Genomic DNA, 16,892 nt, shown 5'->3' on the forward strand with positions numbered 1-16,892 from the left:
GCAAAATGGAGTAGCAGAGAAAAAAATCGTCATCTTATGGAAGTTGCTAGAGCCTTAACGTTTTGAATGAGTTCCTAAAGTTTTTTGGGCTGATGTTGTTCATACAGCTGCTTTTCTTATTAAACAAATGCCTTCATCTGTTATTCAAGACCAAACACCATTTTATATCTTGTCTCCAAACCAGTCCATACTTCCTATACCTCCCAAGATATTTGGTTTAACTTGTTTAGTTCAAGATATGTGACCCCTTTTTAGTAAGCTCAATCCTCGTTCATTAAAATGTATATTCTTAGGTTATTCACGTACACAGAAAGGTTATCGTTGTTACTCACCAGAGTTGGGCAAGTATCATGTTTCTCGTGATGTCACATTCTTTGAGTATAGTCCTTTCTTTGCTAGTCTTCCTTCCTTTGTTGCTGGGACTGACCCAGCAGATGATTTCTTGATTTATATAATGAGCAATCCTAGCCTTGATGCTCCATCTCTTTCATCTCGACCTCCTATCACACAGGTGTACACCTGTCGTCATGGCACCAATGCAGCACTTCTTCAACTAGTAGATACGTCGTCAGATTCACTTCTCATACCAACTTCTACATCAGTAGATTCTGATCTTGATCTCCTTATTGCTCTCCGAAAAGGTAAATGTCAGCGCACTCATTCCATCTCTTCTTTTGCGTCCTATGATAATCTTTCTCATTCTTCTCATTCCTTTGTTGCTTCTCTTGATTCAGTTTCACTTCCAAAGACTCTTACTGAGACATTATCTCATGATGGTTGGCAAACAGCTATGGAAGAGGAAATGTTGGCTCTTGAGACTAATGGTACTTGGAATTTAATTTCTCTTCCATCAGGCAAAAGGGTCATTGGTGAAAGTGGGTTTATACAATAAAGGTGAATGGTACTATTGCCAGATTTAAAGCCCAATTGGTAGCTAAGGGTTATACTCAAACTTATGGTGTGGATTATACGCATTTTCTCCTGTAGCTAAATTAACCTCTGTTATTATATTTCTTTCTTTAGCAGCTACTCCCAATTGGCCTTTATACCAATTGGATGAGAAGAATCAATTTCTTCACAGTGACTTACAGGACGAGGTGTATATGGAGCAACCACTTGGGTTTGTTGCTCAGGTGGAGTTTGGTAAAGTATGCAAGTTGAGAATATCATTGTATGGGTTGAAACAATCTCCTAGAGCTTGGTTTGGGAGGTTTAGTGATGCGGTATTGGAGTTTGGATTGTTGCGAACTTCATGCAATCATACTCTGTTCTTTCGACATACTGACAATGGTTGTGTTTGCTAGCTGTTTATGTTGATGATATTGTGATTACAGGTAGTGATGAACAAGGTATTCATGATCTTACCCTTTTTCTTCAAGAAAAATTTCAGACGAAAGACTTAGGTTCCCTAAAATACTTTCTAGGGATTGAAGTAACTCGCTCCAAGAAGGGTATATTTCTCTGCCAAAGAAAGTATGAACTAGATTTGCTCAAAGATGTTGGATTGCTTGGAGCAAAGCCTTGTGAGACTTCTATGGACTCAAGTGTGAAGCTTATGGCAAGAGAGGGGGGAGGCATTTGCAGATCCTTAAAAATATAGACGGTTAGTTGCGAAAAGAATTATTTGACAGCGACTCGTCTTGATGTTTCTTTTTCCAGTGCGTAGTAAGTCAATTCATGTCAGCGCCTACTACTATTCATTGGGATGCTTTGGTTCGTATTCTTAAGCATTTAAAAGGGACACCAGACAAAAGAGTTGTATATGGAGATCATGGACATACTCAAGTTGACGGCTTTACTAATGCCGATTGGGCTGGGTCACCAGATGATAGGAAATTTACAACAGGATGTTGTGGGTTTGTGGGAGGAAATTTGGTATCATGGAAGAGTTAGAAGCAGAATGTGGTATCAAGGTCTAGTGCAGAGTCCGTGTATCACGCTATGGTACAAACTACCTGTGAGCTTATGTGGATTCGTCATTTGTTGGAGGAAATTGGTTTTTCAGATTCATCTCTTATGAGATCGTGGTGTGATAATCAGGCAGCTATGCATATTTCTTCTAATCCAGTTTTTCATGAAAGCACAAAACATCTTGAGGTTGATTTTCATTTTGTACAAGGGAAGATTCAACAGAAATTGATATCTACTTCCTATGTGAGCACAGGAGAGCAGTTAGCAGATTTGTTTACTAAGAATCTTTCGAGTTAGAATTGATTATATTTGTAACAAGCTGGGCATGATCAATATCTATGCCCCAGCTTGAGGGGGAGTGTTAAAGACTGATATATATGTTATGTGTTAGGCCTATTGTAGGTTTAGGGCTGCTTTAGTATTTTCCATATTCTCTATTCTATTATTAATAGAACAGCCAGATTGTGGAAATTGACCTTCTATCAAATATACGAAAGTAGTTTACAATACTCAGAATTATGATTGGAGCTGAGATAAAAAATTTACTTTGTGGATAAATTTGATATTAAATAGATTAACCTTACACCTATCTTCACTCTTCAATTAAAAGCTAACAACCCACTTCTTAGCAAAAGAACTCAGACATAAAAACACTTATTTGCAACCAAAATCATAATAAGCCTATGAAGATAAAAGCAATTACAACAAAGTTCAAAAAAAGGAACAGATACAAAGAAAATCGGCAAAAAGTTTGGAAATTTCACCTGCGATGAATGCATCCAAGGGAAAGAGCGATTGAGCCAGCATAATTTGAATCTGTTATACCATTTAGCTCTCCAAGCAACAATCGAGTCTGCATAACAAAAATAAACCAATAAAAATTGCTTAATTACTTATATCCTCATATTGGATTCAAGTCAAATAAAAATGCTATTTAATCAAATCAAATCGAACCATTCAAACACTCATACAATTTTGGCAACTGTGAGCATTAGGTGTCAATAAACTCAAATGCATTGTTCTCAGTATCTCACAGGCCCATTTTTAACAAAAGGATACAGCAAAATGCAGCATGAATAACACAATATGGAACTGACCATCCGGGCTGTGAAGATATCACTTCCAAGGCGAGCTAAAAGACCAAGACCCTCTGATGATGCCCTACGTTGTGATGCACAAATGTCTCCCTCAATTAGTATACCCTATCAAATCAAAACAAGGCACAACTAAATGAAACTTATTCTCAATAATGCAATAAAAATCAATATTTCTGACAAGAGATTTGTACCTTAAAAATAGATTGAGCCAAATTTAATATCTCTAGCTCTAATGATTGCGGACGTAATGCGAGCAAAGCCTGAGGTTAATATATCTAGGGTTATATCCCCACAAAGATTTTTCTACACATAATATACGAGAATAGCAAGCACCTTCAACCCAGCAAGTAACCCCACACATATATTGGTTACACTTGCAGCATGCCATGGTTGCTTTTTCCCGGCTTTTAGACACTGCTCCATCATTCCAAGAAGTGACAGCATACCACCACTACTCTGCCATTTGACAATCCAGCTTATGTTGAAATAATTTGGAGAAGAGTTTTAAGTGAAACAAAGAAAACCAAACACCAAACAACATAGTATAATTTTAAATGAAACAAAGATAATTAAACACCAAACAACATAGGATAATCTTACCTGAGCAGCAAATATGATTCCAAAGCACAGAAGCATTTGATTTACCAACATCTTATTTATAGTCTCCGGCTACCCAAAATTAAATAAAAACAAAAAACAAAAAGTGTTAGCAAGTACTAAATCATTGGTCATGGAGAAAAAATATATGCCATCTGAATTAAAGGAAAAGTAAAAGATTAGTCTGAAAACACAAAATCGTGTGTATATGAGCATGACCCATAAGTTATATTTGAAAAGATAGCCACTCAGGTTGCATCTGAATTAAGAGAGAGAAATTTTCTTGGCTGCATAGATGGAAAAACACAAGAAGGTGGGATAAACAGTATGCACTGAAGCTTGCAAAACATACTAAACATATGAGCTAAGAATCTTTACCATGATGGATAACAGAAGATGGTAGCAGAGGGAAACAAAGGATACAGAGGAACAAATTGAATACTTTCTATGCTCCTATCAAAATGATCTCAGTGCTCTCACTCAGCCCTCCCCCATTACCAAAGCTGAGGTACAAAAAATAACTAATTACCTGAGGAAAACTCAAAATTTCATTATCCCATACACAAGGCATGAGCCCATCTTTTCCTCCTTGAAAAGCACGAAGTTCATCTTCAAACCAATCCCTGAGAAAAGACAACCAACAAGGAGGAAAACTCTTAAATTTTATGATTGAAGAAATGAATTTAAGTCAAAAAAATGGCTAAAAATAAAAAATAGATGCAAAATTGAATGTTGTCAAGCTAGTTAAAACACGAAAGGATGTGAAGAACCTTAATTAACAAATACTACCATATCTAACAAAACTTAAGAAAAAGAAAAATTATCACAAAAAGAAAGTCAGACACCTGCCAGGAATCCAAGGGCCCAACCATGCATCTCTTCTGTCCAACAGGAACCTTAAGCATGAGCTTTCCTCACATCCAGAAGCATTTCTTTGTCATAGCACAAGATGAAGGAGCAAACAGCCAAATCGATCATTCATGTTTTCAAGAGAACAAAATATCTGACTCTTCATCATTTTCAAAAAAGAAAAAATGAAAAGATGGAATAAGTAATATGATTCAAGTAATTACCTATAGGGAACTGTGCATAGTTGAATAATCCGAGAATGGTCACTCTTATAGGCCATAGGATCAGGAAGGGACTGATAGGCCATTAGTGTTCTGATAATGAATACGTCCATTGCAGGCTTAATATTTGGTTGTTCTTTGGCTACCAACAGAGAGATATAGGACAAAGCCCTGCTTTGCAATGCATATTAAAAAATTCTGTACATGCAGTTGTGCAATGGAACTCAAATTTATAATATAATAATATGTTATGCTAGAATAGTATAAAAGAGGGGATGAGGGATTTGTTGGATAAAAAGCATATTAAGCCATACCTATTGAGGTATAGCATCACCGGTTGAAGTAAAATCCCACTAATTGTCGAATTGGATGAAACAAAGCATCGTACAAATGACGTAAGTGCATCAATTGCTGCAGACCACACACTAAAAAGAGGAAAGACAGAAAAAGATAATAACCAATTATGCACCAACTTATCAATAGAAAAACCATAATAATATACCTTTCAATATAAAAATAATCTGTAATTTAAGAATGATTTGAAAGACTACACTTTTCATTCAAGAAAGAAGAAGAAAACAAAAAGGAAAGAGAGAGTGAGAGAAAGAGAGAGAGAGAGATCAGTGAATTTTGTTATAAATGACAAGATGGAATGAATTTCATTCAGATTCTTAGGACAGAATAACAGGCGATGGAACAGCAAAAAAGTTTCATCACCATGCCCAGTTGGACCAAGCACTTATTCCATTTTTTTAAAATATCAATTCGATCCGTCCCATAAAGGCTGCCAATGACGAGCCTGAAAGCAAGCACTGGCCCCAAAAGAGGAAAAAAAATTTGGGGGCAAATGAAACTAAAACAAGTAAAATCTCAGAAGATCAAAGGAGAGTATAAGGAAGAGCTGCTTTTGGGAGTGCTGGGGTGGCAAGGTTTCAAAAATGCCAACTTCTAAGTAAGTGTCCAAACCTAAGAGTATCAAGATCAAATTCTTAATATTGCGATACTTCAAGTTAAAAAGAAATTATAGTTGTCGAATTCTGGACACATACAGCCAGCTACTAACTCCTTTGTCAGATAAATCTGGAAAGAAAAAGTAAGGATTTACCTGCAAATTTAACTTAACCCTATCCCAACTGGAAGCAGCCATATACCACAATGTCTATGTTCACATTCAAAGCTTATAATGTTATTTGAGGAGTCTGGTCATGATATAGTTAATAATCAGGATGGCTTAAGTTTCACCCAAATTTAATGCCTAGTCTCCTTTCAATACATCACAAAATAATGACCTGCATTCTTTGTGGACCTCAAATTTTATAACTTATGATTTTATTTTTCTTTTAATTTTTCACTTTCTTTGGCATTTGAAGATTAAAAATAATCCACACTATTATGGAAATCAATAAATTTTAAATGTGAAAGAAAAAATTAATCAAATATTTCTCCAGGACTATGTGCCAAAGTCAAAAATAAAATAAAATCTATCCAGGACAAAGAAAGGAATGAAGTATATTGCAACAAAAACATCTTAAGTACTATAATTTGAGTTTGTCTGACAATAGTCGGACAAGCTACCATGTAAAATCTAGGTTAGATAAAACCATGGGAGTAATACAACATAAAAGCCAAGACAGACAGCGGAAGCATAAGAGTCACAACTAATCATAGCAAATAACATAAGCCAGTACAGAACAACACACTTATCCATTGGTTTACCAAATCCTAGATTGTAAATCTCCACTTTGTCTAACAACATCTTCTGGGTTTCCGCTGAAAAGGTCAGCCCACAAGGAAAGAATATCAAAGACCTGATCCTCAAGCTCCTGCATGCATCAAAAATAGAATCATAAAATACTAATACTGATTACAGAAAATGACCAGCATATGCTTGTCCAGGAAAAAAAAGGAAAGAAACGAAAATGACCCAGAAGAGAAACAACTCTATACCTCCTTTGGCATAGCAGATAGTAATGATGATAAGAGTAACCACCCAGCTTCTTCTTCCACCATGGCAGTAACAGCATTTCTACTAGATTCAGTCAGCATTTTCCTCGAAACTTCAAGAACTGACTTGGGCAATCTACAGACAATATCATGTAAATACTTCCAAGTTAAACTACCCAATAGAGTAGGAACCAAAAATATAGTGTCAATAGATTATTTTGACTAAGGTCTCAAGAAGTACAACTTTAGAATTTTGGAGAACATAGAAAGTATACTGTCATAAAAGAACATTACCTAGCTGGATAACCAAGAGGTAATTTTGGTGAAATGGAAACTAAAGCAGCCAAAACTGTTGCTTGCCCATGCAAAGAATCAAGCTCAACTTTCAAATTGCTTCCCTGGACACAATGGATTAAAATACTTAATTAAATACATTTTAAAATCATCAAGAAAAAAAAAAACTTGCAATATGTGAAAAACACAAAAAAATAAAATAAAAAAAGTGACAGTAACACTATATTATAAATAAATCACTAATGAGCAAATGGAGAAACAGAAATAGATGGAAGAAGAAAAGAGTGAATAGTTTGAAGAAAATTGGTGACTTCCCCACCTTTGGTTGGAGGATAGTATCACTCCACTTTTTAAAAAAAATAATAATAAGATGCCCCATCATCAAAAGTAAGGGCATTAAGAATAAAACTTGCCAGAATTTGCTATGAGGAAAGAGAAAAACACTGCTCTCCTTTCCCATAATCAATTTTCACTCATTACTCAGCTAAATAATATTTCTAACAGACAATCTTGTGATTTATCACATTTATTTTGTATGTTTCAAGATTTCTATATCGACAAAATGTTTTAAGCATAAGGAAAATCTTTTCATTCCCCTCACTAACATGATGGTGCCTTACAACTCGGATAAGGTAAAACCACCAACAGCAAGAGTTTTCTCTTGTTGCTTAATTAAAGAAAAAGAAAGGACCGCAAAGACAAATAGAAAAGGAGAATGATAGCGAAGAAAGAGGAAGATAAGAGAGATGGAACACATGAAGCTAGGAATCAGCTGAGAGTTCTTTTTTACAATTGAACCCTGTAAAAGCTTTATTATTGACAAGAAGTGGGGATAATTTCTCCCTCAAAATTTGAGGGCATTTGCTAACCTTCAGACATTATGCACAACAATGGCAAATAATTACTAAAACAAATGCTAAAACATATAGAAGCAGAAAAACATGCTAGCATGGAATCATGCTATGGTAAACTGATGTTGCATTCATGTCCTAACAACATGCAGCAACCTTGACATTTGTTGAAATCAATGTATGCCAGACTTTTAAAAACAAAGAAGGATTCCAAATTATTTCAATTCCAGCTTTTTGTTATTTTCATTTGCAATCATCAACAAGTTTGAACCACAGATATTGAACCCTAATCAACGCCAAGGATCCCTAAAACCAAAAGAGAACCACATAGCTAAAAGACACCAACATAACTGATATCTGAAGAATCTTAACATTAGAAATTGCCTGATTATACATGGCACATCAGATATCGATCCCTCCAGATGGGTACCAATTTAGTTTACAAAATGGAGATATTTGACAGGAGGATAGTCTGTGTTTGAAGTTAGAACTTCGCAGATGAGATAACATATGTTTATCAACAAAATCCAGAGTCATGGCATGTTACAGTGCGTAAAATATGAGAGTTTTGTTACAAATTTACATCCTCTATACGTAAGTGGTTAGAAAAAACTTAGGAAAAATTTCAGAATCTCCAAAACTTGGTTACTTTATACCATGATCATTTTGGATGTAGAAACATCGCATCCAACAATGAGATAAGAATGACCATGTATAAAAGAAGAACAATATGTATCAGGCTATGCTAAATTGATCATTGCAGACATAATGATGGACAGAGATTTAAGTTCTGCTATCCTGACCTATCAAACCCTAACAGTTCTCTTCATCCAGTACATAAAACTTGAAATTTGCTATAATATAGGTATATCACAGTTAACTAGAAATCATGATCCCTGGTTATTGATGTCGAAACAGTTCTTACATGCCTACAGCTAAATGCAATTACAGCATAGTAAGGTAAGCACAGAATAATGAGATTCACTACTATGGCTTAACCAAAATATTTGGAACACTTTTCATTTGAGAGGAGAAACAAAAGCTTCTAAGGTGAAATTTTTCAATATCAATTAATGCAAGGCCTACATTCTGTCTATGCACGAGTGAGTGCACAGATGTGAATGTAAATGGGTGTTTCTGGTCATTACAGAAATTAGTATACACACCCCAGAGGAGAACACAGAAGAAAATGCTCACATTCTTTATCACTAAAATTATGAAATTAGCATAATTTGATACAGCATTACTGATTAAACCAAGAGAAAAAAAAATTACTGACCTTCATATAGTTAAGCAAATCAGGAGAGATCCTAGACTGAACATGGGAAATGTAATAAATGGGGAAAATTATACTTTATCCCTCATAATTAGGTGATGGAGGATGGAAATATGCTAGTCAAGGGATCTCTTCCTCCTCCTTGTTTTATATCATTTAGGCAGAACTCAATTTGCAGCGTTTGGTTTCAAAAGTGACACTGAATTCATTATGATTAACTCTGCTACTCAAGGAGGCGACAACATTAGACCTTCAACTAAAATGAGATATTCATATATTTTACTCTTTTTCACCTTAATATACCTCTAAAAGTATAACAGTAGTTATATTAGTGAAACAATCAGGTTGATTTTCATATGACCTTGCTCTTTTTTCTACTTAAATTAAGATTAAAAAATTCTAAATATGAAAAGAAGGGCAATTTAGTCAACTTGTGTAAAATTTTAACAAAACACAAATGTTTGATTAGCAGTATAAACCACAAGTGGTTATATAAAATATTTAAAACCATGGGTTTAAAATGAATTTCAGTGAATAACAGTGACAAATGAACATTCACATGACAGCCCAAATATAGAAGCTTTTATGCCAAATTACTAAAATTACCTTTTCAAAGGAAACACTTTCCCTTAAAGCATTTAGTGTGGTCACCCCATAAGATATCAAACCACCAACACAAGTGGGATCAACCTCAGCCAATGCACGCAATGTCAAAGCAGCCTCAACACGTACCTATCCATAAATATCCAAATAATATTATATTATGCAGAGACAGGATATTGTAAAAATAACAAGAGGAAGGTTAGAACATTAATGCTAAATTTTACAAAATACAATTTAATTTCCCATCCATAAATCGCGTGCCAAAATCAAAGTCACTTTTTGAGATGTATGCTTGTCTATTTCCATTTTATTTCAACATAGATGAATGGGATCTTCTTTCTAACAATTTCAATAATATACAAAATAATAAAACCAACTACATATTCATAACTTATAAGACCTCTGAATGCATCTAAATATGTTTAACTTCGGTAAACGTAAGAGATACATAATTAAGAGCTTACAAGCTCAGAAGAGTGAGATACTGCTGCAACAACTGTGTTATCCAAAACTTCCTTGAATTCATGTGGAACCTACATAAAGAAATATTGAGTTCACAACATTAACGTGATTAAACATACAAATAGCCCTAATGTCAGATTTTCTTAAATCCTATTATGTCATGAACTAACATACAAAAGCCAAACAAAATAGGTATATTAGCATTTCTATGCACCCCAAGAAAACTAATAAATCATGCGTTCATCACTTCCCAAAGTGTATTGCCCAGATTAGAATTAAATTTCAATAGGTAGCTAGATCTAGCCACAATGCAGTCAAGAGAGTTAGGCTAAGAGCAATTCACAATATTCTCAAGTAGGAAGAAAAAGATTTGGGTCATAATCACCTACTTAGCAATGACCTATTTCCATTCAGCTACATTGGCAAAACCTGCAAAATACGTAAATGTTCATGGATGTGGGAATGAAGCAGCTAAACTGCACCACCAAGACAAACATAATAACTTTAGTTTTTTTTTTTTTGGTCAAATAATAACTTAAGGCTGACAACAAAAATAACAGTTTGGTTCCACTAGCTGGGTAAGAAGTGTAAAGGCAGAACTAAACTAGTACGACTAGCCCAAAAATCGGAACTGGAATCAACTTAAGAAGCCAACAGCTCAAATCTGAACATAACAGAACTCAAATGCAATTGGCTTCAAAAGCAGAAATGGAAAAAGCTTATCAGAACCCAAAAACCCAAGCCATTGACCTGCAACCTGATCTCCATCGACCTGAAACCTAAAACAACTAAAGCCCATAATGATGAAAACCAAATTAACCCATCCCTAACCCCATCCTACCTACCTGATTAGCATCTCTGATTGTCAAATATTCCTCAGACAACACAAGATTTTTCTAACTGAACCATACTCTGCCTATGATGGTGCTTTGACAACAAATGCCATTGTGTGTCTCTAGCATTAGCGGGGAAGGTGACACAATTCCATACCTCTATGCAATGCCGTGTAGTTGCAACACAAGGTACCTCAATTAAAAGTGGCTGAGTCCATGAAACAAAGATGACACATAGTTTATAAAAAGTTGAAAGAAGTTTTCTATATTATGTGTTTGTATCTCCACAATTTATACCAATAATCTATCCATATCTATATCCATGGTAGTAATTTCATTTTCCAAAAATTTTCACCTTTCTTGAAAATCAAAATACATATCAAGCTTAGAAAGCTTGATGATGAGAGCAAGTTAGCACCTTTTCTGATGCTAAAAAAGCATCAAATGCAATTACACTCCAAATTTATGACTATTTTATAATATTTTTATGTTATTCAAATCATGTGGTATAATGTAGAACATAAAATGAGTAACTCAACTTCTTCAAAAATATATACGCACACATCATGATCTATCTGGAGAATTCATCCGAAAAGAGGACTAGAAAACTAACTATTAAAAATTTTATCACCCAAGATTTAATAAAAAAAATTCATTGAGGAAAGAAGATAAATTTGCATAAACAATGTACCTCTCCTAAAGTTTTCAAAGTATATGATAGTGTACGTAGAGCGGCAATTTTCATGGAAGGGGTGGCCTCTGGAGATTGAAGCTGCAAGTTTCCAACACCATACCCCCCCACCCCAAAACACCAAAAAAAAAAAAAGTTAAACAGCACCTTCGGAACAGATACCATAATATGCAATGTGAAACATTAAAAAAAAAAATCATAAAGACTGAAGGCAGAGAATGAAACACTTGTAGCACACCTGCTTTCCAAGGAAAACTGTAAAGCTCCTTTGAGTAGGTTCTGTCATCTGATCAGTTACACCAACACGAAGGATATAGAGAACACATGCCTTCAGTGAAACAGGTAAAGTTCATTAGCTTTCAAAGGAAACCACAATATCACATCATAATTCTGTTTGATAATGCGTTTGATAACCCATATTAAATTCTACTTAATAGAATTCTTTTAATAAAAAAATGTTGAAATAAGTAGATAGAGAGCTCCTTATCACCTGATGTAGAACACACTCAGTCAATTTCACTTAAAATTTTCTTTTTGGACTACATTACTGCTATAAATAATTAAGTTTTTCTCCAAAGCTTCTTCATTCTCATTTTGTTGTTTAATGTAAGGGGATTCTCTCAAACCCTAAACTCTCTTCTAAGTTGATTGCACCCTAGTCCAGCATTCTCACAAGATCTTATATTTCTATGACTTACCTTCTCATTGGTTTCTTCTTTTTTTTTTCTTTATTCATATATAGTCTACAAAGATGATTGTCACAATAATATAATTCTAGAGGATAATGTTTGGATTGCAAGAAAGTATGAGAATCTAGAAAAAAAACATTAATCACAGATTTATGGCTATTCCATTTGAGAATTTCTTGTACTTATATTTCAGTTGGGCTAATCTTATTGATGTAGCCTCTAGGATTTTACTTCTAAATTGCCGAATAGTGATTAGGTGAAGTTAATCCAAGAGGAAGCATAATACAGATACAATGCGCCGTTAGCCATCCTGCCCTTCTGTTTGAAAACGGCAAAGAAATTGATGCCAACATCAACCCTCTAAATTAGTGTTCTTATACTTTTCCAACAAAAGAATGTTATTCTCCTCAATACAGAACTTTCCCACAATTTCTCACACAGCATTACCTAATAAGTGCCACTTAATAGACCAAATGCAAATCTCATTCCTGCCTTTTATCCAAAAAGGAGGATTATTATTGCAAATCTCATTTATCTTAATGGAACAATTTCAAGCCAATAGCTGGATCCCCACCAGTTGCCAGCATGTTCAGTGATTAGACGAGTCATCTAAGGCCCTCAAGCACGGATCAGCCTTATGAATGAAAATTTTGGTTAGAAATCAATTGAAGGTTTCTTGAATTTATAAGTCAAATCTATTAATACTGAGCCAATAAGTAGTTGGCGAGGGACAACTTTTCAAATCTATCTTAATGCTATTAAGAAATTTATTTAAGTTTGAAGCTCCACCATAGTAATTTGGAGCTGTGACATTCACCAAGAAGGTAACAGCTTTGAGTTTAATGAATGTGTTTAAGTAAAGAATGGCTAAGTGCCAATATTGATTTTATGCAATAAAGAAAGGCCCTCGGCTGGAAAGACTTGTTGAAGATTTGTTTGGAGAATTGATTTAAAAGTTAAAAAGTTAAGAATAATGAGTTAAATGTAGGGCTTAAGCTTTGAATCTCCTTGCTAATGGTATGGAATTAAAATTATTAAATGTTTTTGAAATATTTGTTGCTAAGAGTCTTGATAAAGCAAAAGAAATAGCTGCTGGAAAAAGAGAAAATAAAGGTCCGAAATACAAGTTTTATTCGAGCTACTTGGCTCCCCAAAGATAGATTCGATTGAAAGCCTAAAGGCTTGCTGTAAGTGTAGGAAATAAAAAGAGTCAAATTGAGTTAAAAGAAGCACTAAACTGTGAAAAAGAGGAGTAAGAAAAATTGGTAAATTCCCTCCATGTGAGTTTGCAATATCAACATTCAAAAACAATGTAATGCAAATTATAATGCTCAATAAATTAAAAGTAATATGCAACAGCATGGATTGACCACCAATCATGAAATTATGAAAGATTACTTGGATAATTCCCAAACAACCTATAATGGCTCTAATCCAAGAACCCTATTTCAACAGAATCTAGAATCGATATCTCAAGGGCTTGTTTCCCCATGTTTTTCAAAAAAGCTGTATAGTATTTTATACATACATATAAACAGTTCACTTTTCAAATCACATTTAAAAACAAGCACACCAAAATTCATCTACCAACTCGTGCTTCCCAATATAACATCAATACAAACAGATTTCTATAGCATAAGTAGACAGCCAATTGAACATAATTATATATAAAAATATATATTAGGAATATAAGTTCAAAACCAATACACCCACTCACCTAGTTGGTGGGAATTTATCAATTCTTCTTACTCCCTTTTATCACTAATTAGTACTTCTTCTAACTCGATTTGGCTCTTTTTATTTCCAACACTTCCAGCAAGCCTTTAGGCTTTCAACCAAATCTGTATATCAACATTCTTAACACTTCAACTTAGATTTCAAACTAGCTTTCAACCAGAATTTCAACATCACAATTACATGCCACATTTTGTTTCTAACTCGCTTATCTTTGGAAAGCCACCTAGTTTCAATAAAACTTGTATTTTGGACCTTTAATTTCCCTTTTCCCATAGCTATTTCTTTTGCTTTATCCAGCCTCCTAGCAACAAATATTTCCAAAACATTTAATAATTTTAATAACATTCCACTAGCAATGAGATTCAAAGCTTAAGTCCTACATTTAACTCACCATTCTTACCTTTTTAACTTTTAAACCAATTCTCCAACAAATCTCTCTAGCCAAGGGTCTCTCTTCACTTCTTGGTAAATGTCACAACCCCAAAATACTATGGTGGAGCTTAAGACTCCTCAAAGAACCCTCTGTTTACTCAAGTTTAAAAGGAACCCAACATGCAACAGCTCCCTTCGACTTAAATAAATTGCTCAAAGATTTCTGTTTCCCTCTACTAGACTTCTTACCCTCTTGATCCAACCTTCTGCTCCAATGGCAGGATGCTAGCATTTTCCCTCTATGCTTGTTTCCTTTCCTCACCCGCTCACTGATTTATGAAAGACTCACCCCATTTAATCGATGTGCAAATAAGTGATCGATTGGGAACTCCATTGGTGAGTGAAAATCAGCCTTGTTGGATAGGTAATGACATCTCCTAGCTATTCCCCTTTGAGTCACTCCGCTGCCTAGTTGTGTTTGGAAAAGAAAGCTGTAATTTGAAAACTTAATGTGTTGGGCCGAGGCCCCTTTGTTGTAGTCAGGATATTCAAGTTATGTAATGACATGGTAGTAAACTTTTAAAGTGTTGTTTATGTAGGTAGCCAACATATTGCAATATGAAATTCATGTGTTGGTAAAAATTGAGTTGCTGTTTTAAAGCACATTAGTGCTGGTTGATGAATATAAAATTCTAGCATACCTAAGTTGACCTCTTAATGTCATAAATTTGTAACATTTGTCTTTGTTGGATATAATTGACAGCAATTAATATCTCCTGTTTTGTCATAATTGTTGGTGCAAGGCTTTGTTAGGCCTTAACAACTAGTAGTTGTTAATTAAAGGTTTATATTGTTCTCTATAAGATGATAGATGATTAGGTCACTACTTTTATATCCCAAAAAATATATACTATATTGATACACATCCAGTTGGGACTTCTATTTCATATCCTTATGGCCATAGGAATACACACAAACACACACGCACACTTTTATTTAGTTTTAAATGTAAAATGGTTTTAGACTTAAACAGCTGTGGTCACTTGTCAGCACTAATATTAAATGCAGAACCCATGTTAAATTCTAGTACAAAGGAACATTGTTATTGCTTGTGTAGCTATGTATAACTACATCTGAAAATTACCTATTACTGATACTCTCTTCGAGCCAGCTGATAATGAAGGTGGTGATAATTTGAGGATGCCTCAGAATAATAATGAAGGAGCAGCAAAAGTTGATCTGATTTTATGATAAACTTAAGAGAGCAAATAGCAAATCAACTACTTATTCAGTAAATTTAAATACTTGAATTATATCAACTTTGGATCTTAATTTTAAACATTTACGTTTTTTTATTTCGGTGATATTTTTATTTATGAATATTTTTTATTAATAGTTGTATGTTTTCCAATATTTAATAGTTGTATTCAAATCAAAATATGTTATTAAGAATTTTATTTTACTTGTGATAATATAAAATGTAATGAAAATAAGGGCAAAAATTAAAATGAATAATTTTCAGAATTCAGCATCTATAATTATCAAACAATATATTTATATTCAGCACTTAATTCTCCACAACATAACAAACAACACAAATTCAGTATTTAATTTTTCAGTTTATAAAAGAGCACCTTAGTACAAGTCAAACTAGCAATGCTTCAAACTTTTATAACATCATTCCTACAAAATAAAACACTAAGCATTGATTGTCCAAAGATAAAGGACTCACTAAGACATTTCTCAAATTTACCAAAAGCTTAAATCTGATATTACGCAGATTATCAGCACTGTCTGTCAGAACCCATCCCCAAAATATAATGAAACAAAATTTGAAAAAAACTTTTTTTTTCCTTCCAAAGAAAATAAAAAATTTACAAACATTGGGTCTGAAAAATGAGAAAAGTTTGCAATGGTTACTTTACCATGCTTAAATCTTCCCTTAAATGGGCCACTATAAGACAAGCATGAGTTAATTCTATTTTATATACTTCAACATAATATGAATTAGGAACTGAGAGAATATCAGACAGCAAGACAGATAAGAATACAGCAGGTGCACGAGAAAGGTAAAACAGAGGATTAACCAAAGCATATCATTTCAAATTTCCTTATTCTCTCATTTTTTCTTTCTGTTCCAATCTATCACTCTATAAAAGAATCTAGAAATAAGAGAATGAGCTATCTCAGAGTCAAAGCATATCATATTCCCATCTAATCACTAAGAATAATATAAAAGTTTAATGAATACAATTTTCTCAACTACATACCAGTGCATGGGCATCAACAGACATATCCATACGAAGCATGTCCATAACATTCAAAGCATAATTTTGAAGTTCAATATCTGGATGTAGATACTTCAGACGAATGGCCTGCAAGATTGAACTCAAAGAATAAAGTATCACCAAATAATCATAATTTTTAAGCCTCATAAAATAGGAAAATCTATTAGGTATGCCCCT

General features: G+C 34.1%; 1 protein-coding gene across 1 annotated transcript in view; it reads right to left on the reverse strand.

Moving 5' to 3' along the window:
• Positions 1-16,892, reverse strand: part of SWEETIE (HEAT repeat-containing protein) — a 37,181-nt gene that overhangs the window by 15,533 nt on the left and 4,756 nt on the right. The window contains exons 4-20 of the mRNA XM_089785220.1: positions 16,698-16,802; positions 11,868-11,957; positions 11,630-11,710; positions 10,108-10,176; positions 9,647-9,772; positions 6,914-7,017; positions 6,623-6,755; positions 6,392-6,498; positions 4,990-5,100; positions 4,679-4,846; positions 4,451-4,537; positions 4,135-4,228; positions 3,609-3,677; positions 3,342-3,464; positions 3,200-3,268; positions 3,009-3,113; positions 2,676-2,764 (exon numbers count right to left, since the gene is read on the reverse strand). Of these exons, the coding sequence (XP_089641346.1) occupies positions 2,676-2,764; positions 3,009-3,113; positions 3,200-3,268; positions 3,342-3,464; positions 3,609-3,677; positions 4,135-4,228; positions 4,451-4,537; positions 4,679-4,846; positions 4,990-5,100; positions 6,392-6,498; positions 6,623-6,755; positions 6,914-7,017; positions 9,647-9,772; positions 10,108-10,176; positions 11,630-11,710; positions 11,868-11,957; positions 16,698-16,802 (1,730 nt within the window). The remainder of the gene's footprint in view (positions 1-2,675; positions 2,765-3,008; positions 3,114-3,199; positions 3,269-3,341; positions 3,465-3,608; positions 3,678-4,134; positions 4,229-4,450; positions 4,538-4,678; positions 4,847-4,989; positions 5,101-6,391; positions 6,499-6,622; positions 6,756-6,913; positions 7,018-9,646; positions 9,773-10,107; positions 10,177-11,629; positions 11,711-11,867; positions 11,958-16,697; positions 16,803-16,892) is intronic.

This window comes from Theobroma umbraticum, unplaced genomic scaffold (genome assembly GCF_002168275.2).
Source record: "Theobroma umbraticum cultivar Fairchild unplaced genomic scaffold, ASM216827v3 scaffold_12.1, whole genome shotgun sequence".
Taxonomy (NCBI): Eukaryota; Viridiplantae; Streptophyta; class Magnoliopsida; order Malvales; family Malvaceae; genus Theobroma; species Theobroma umbraticum.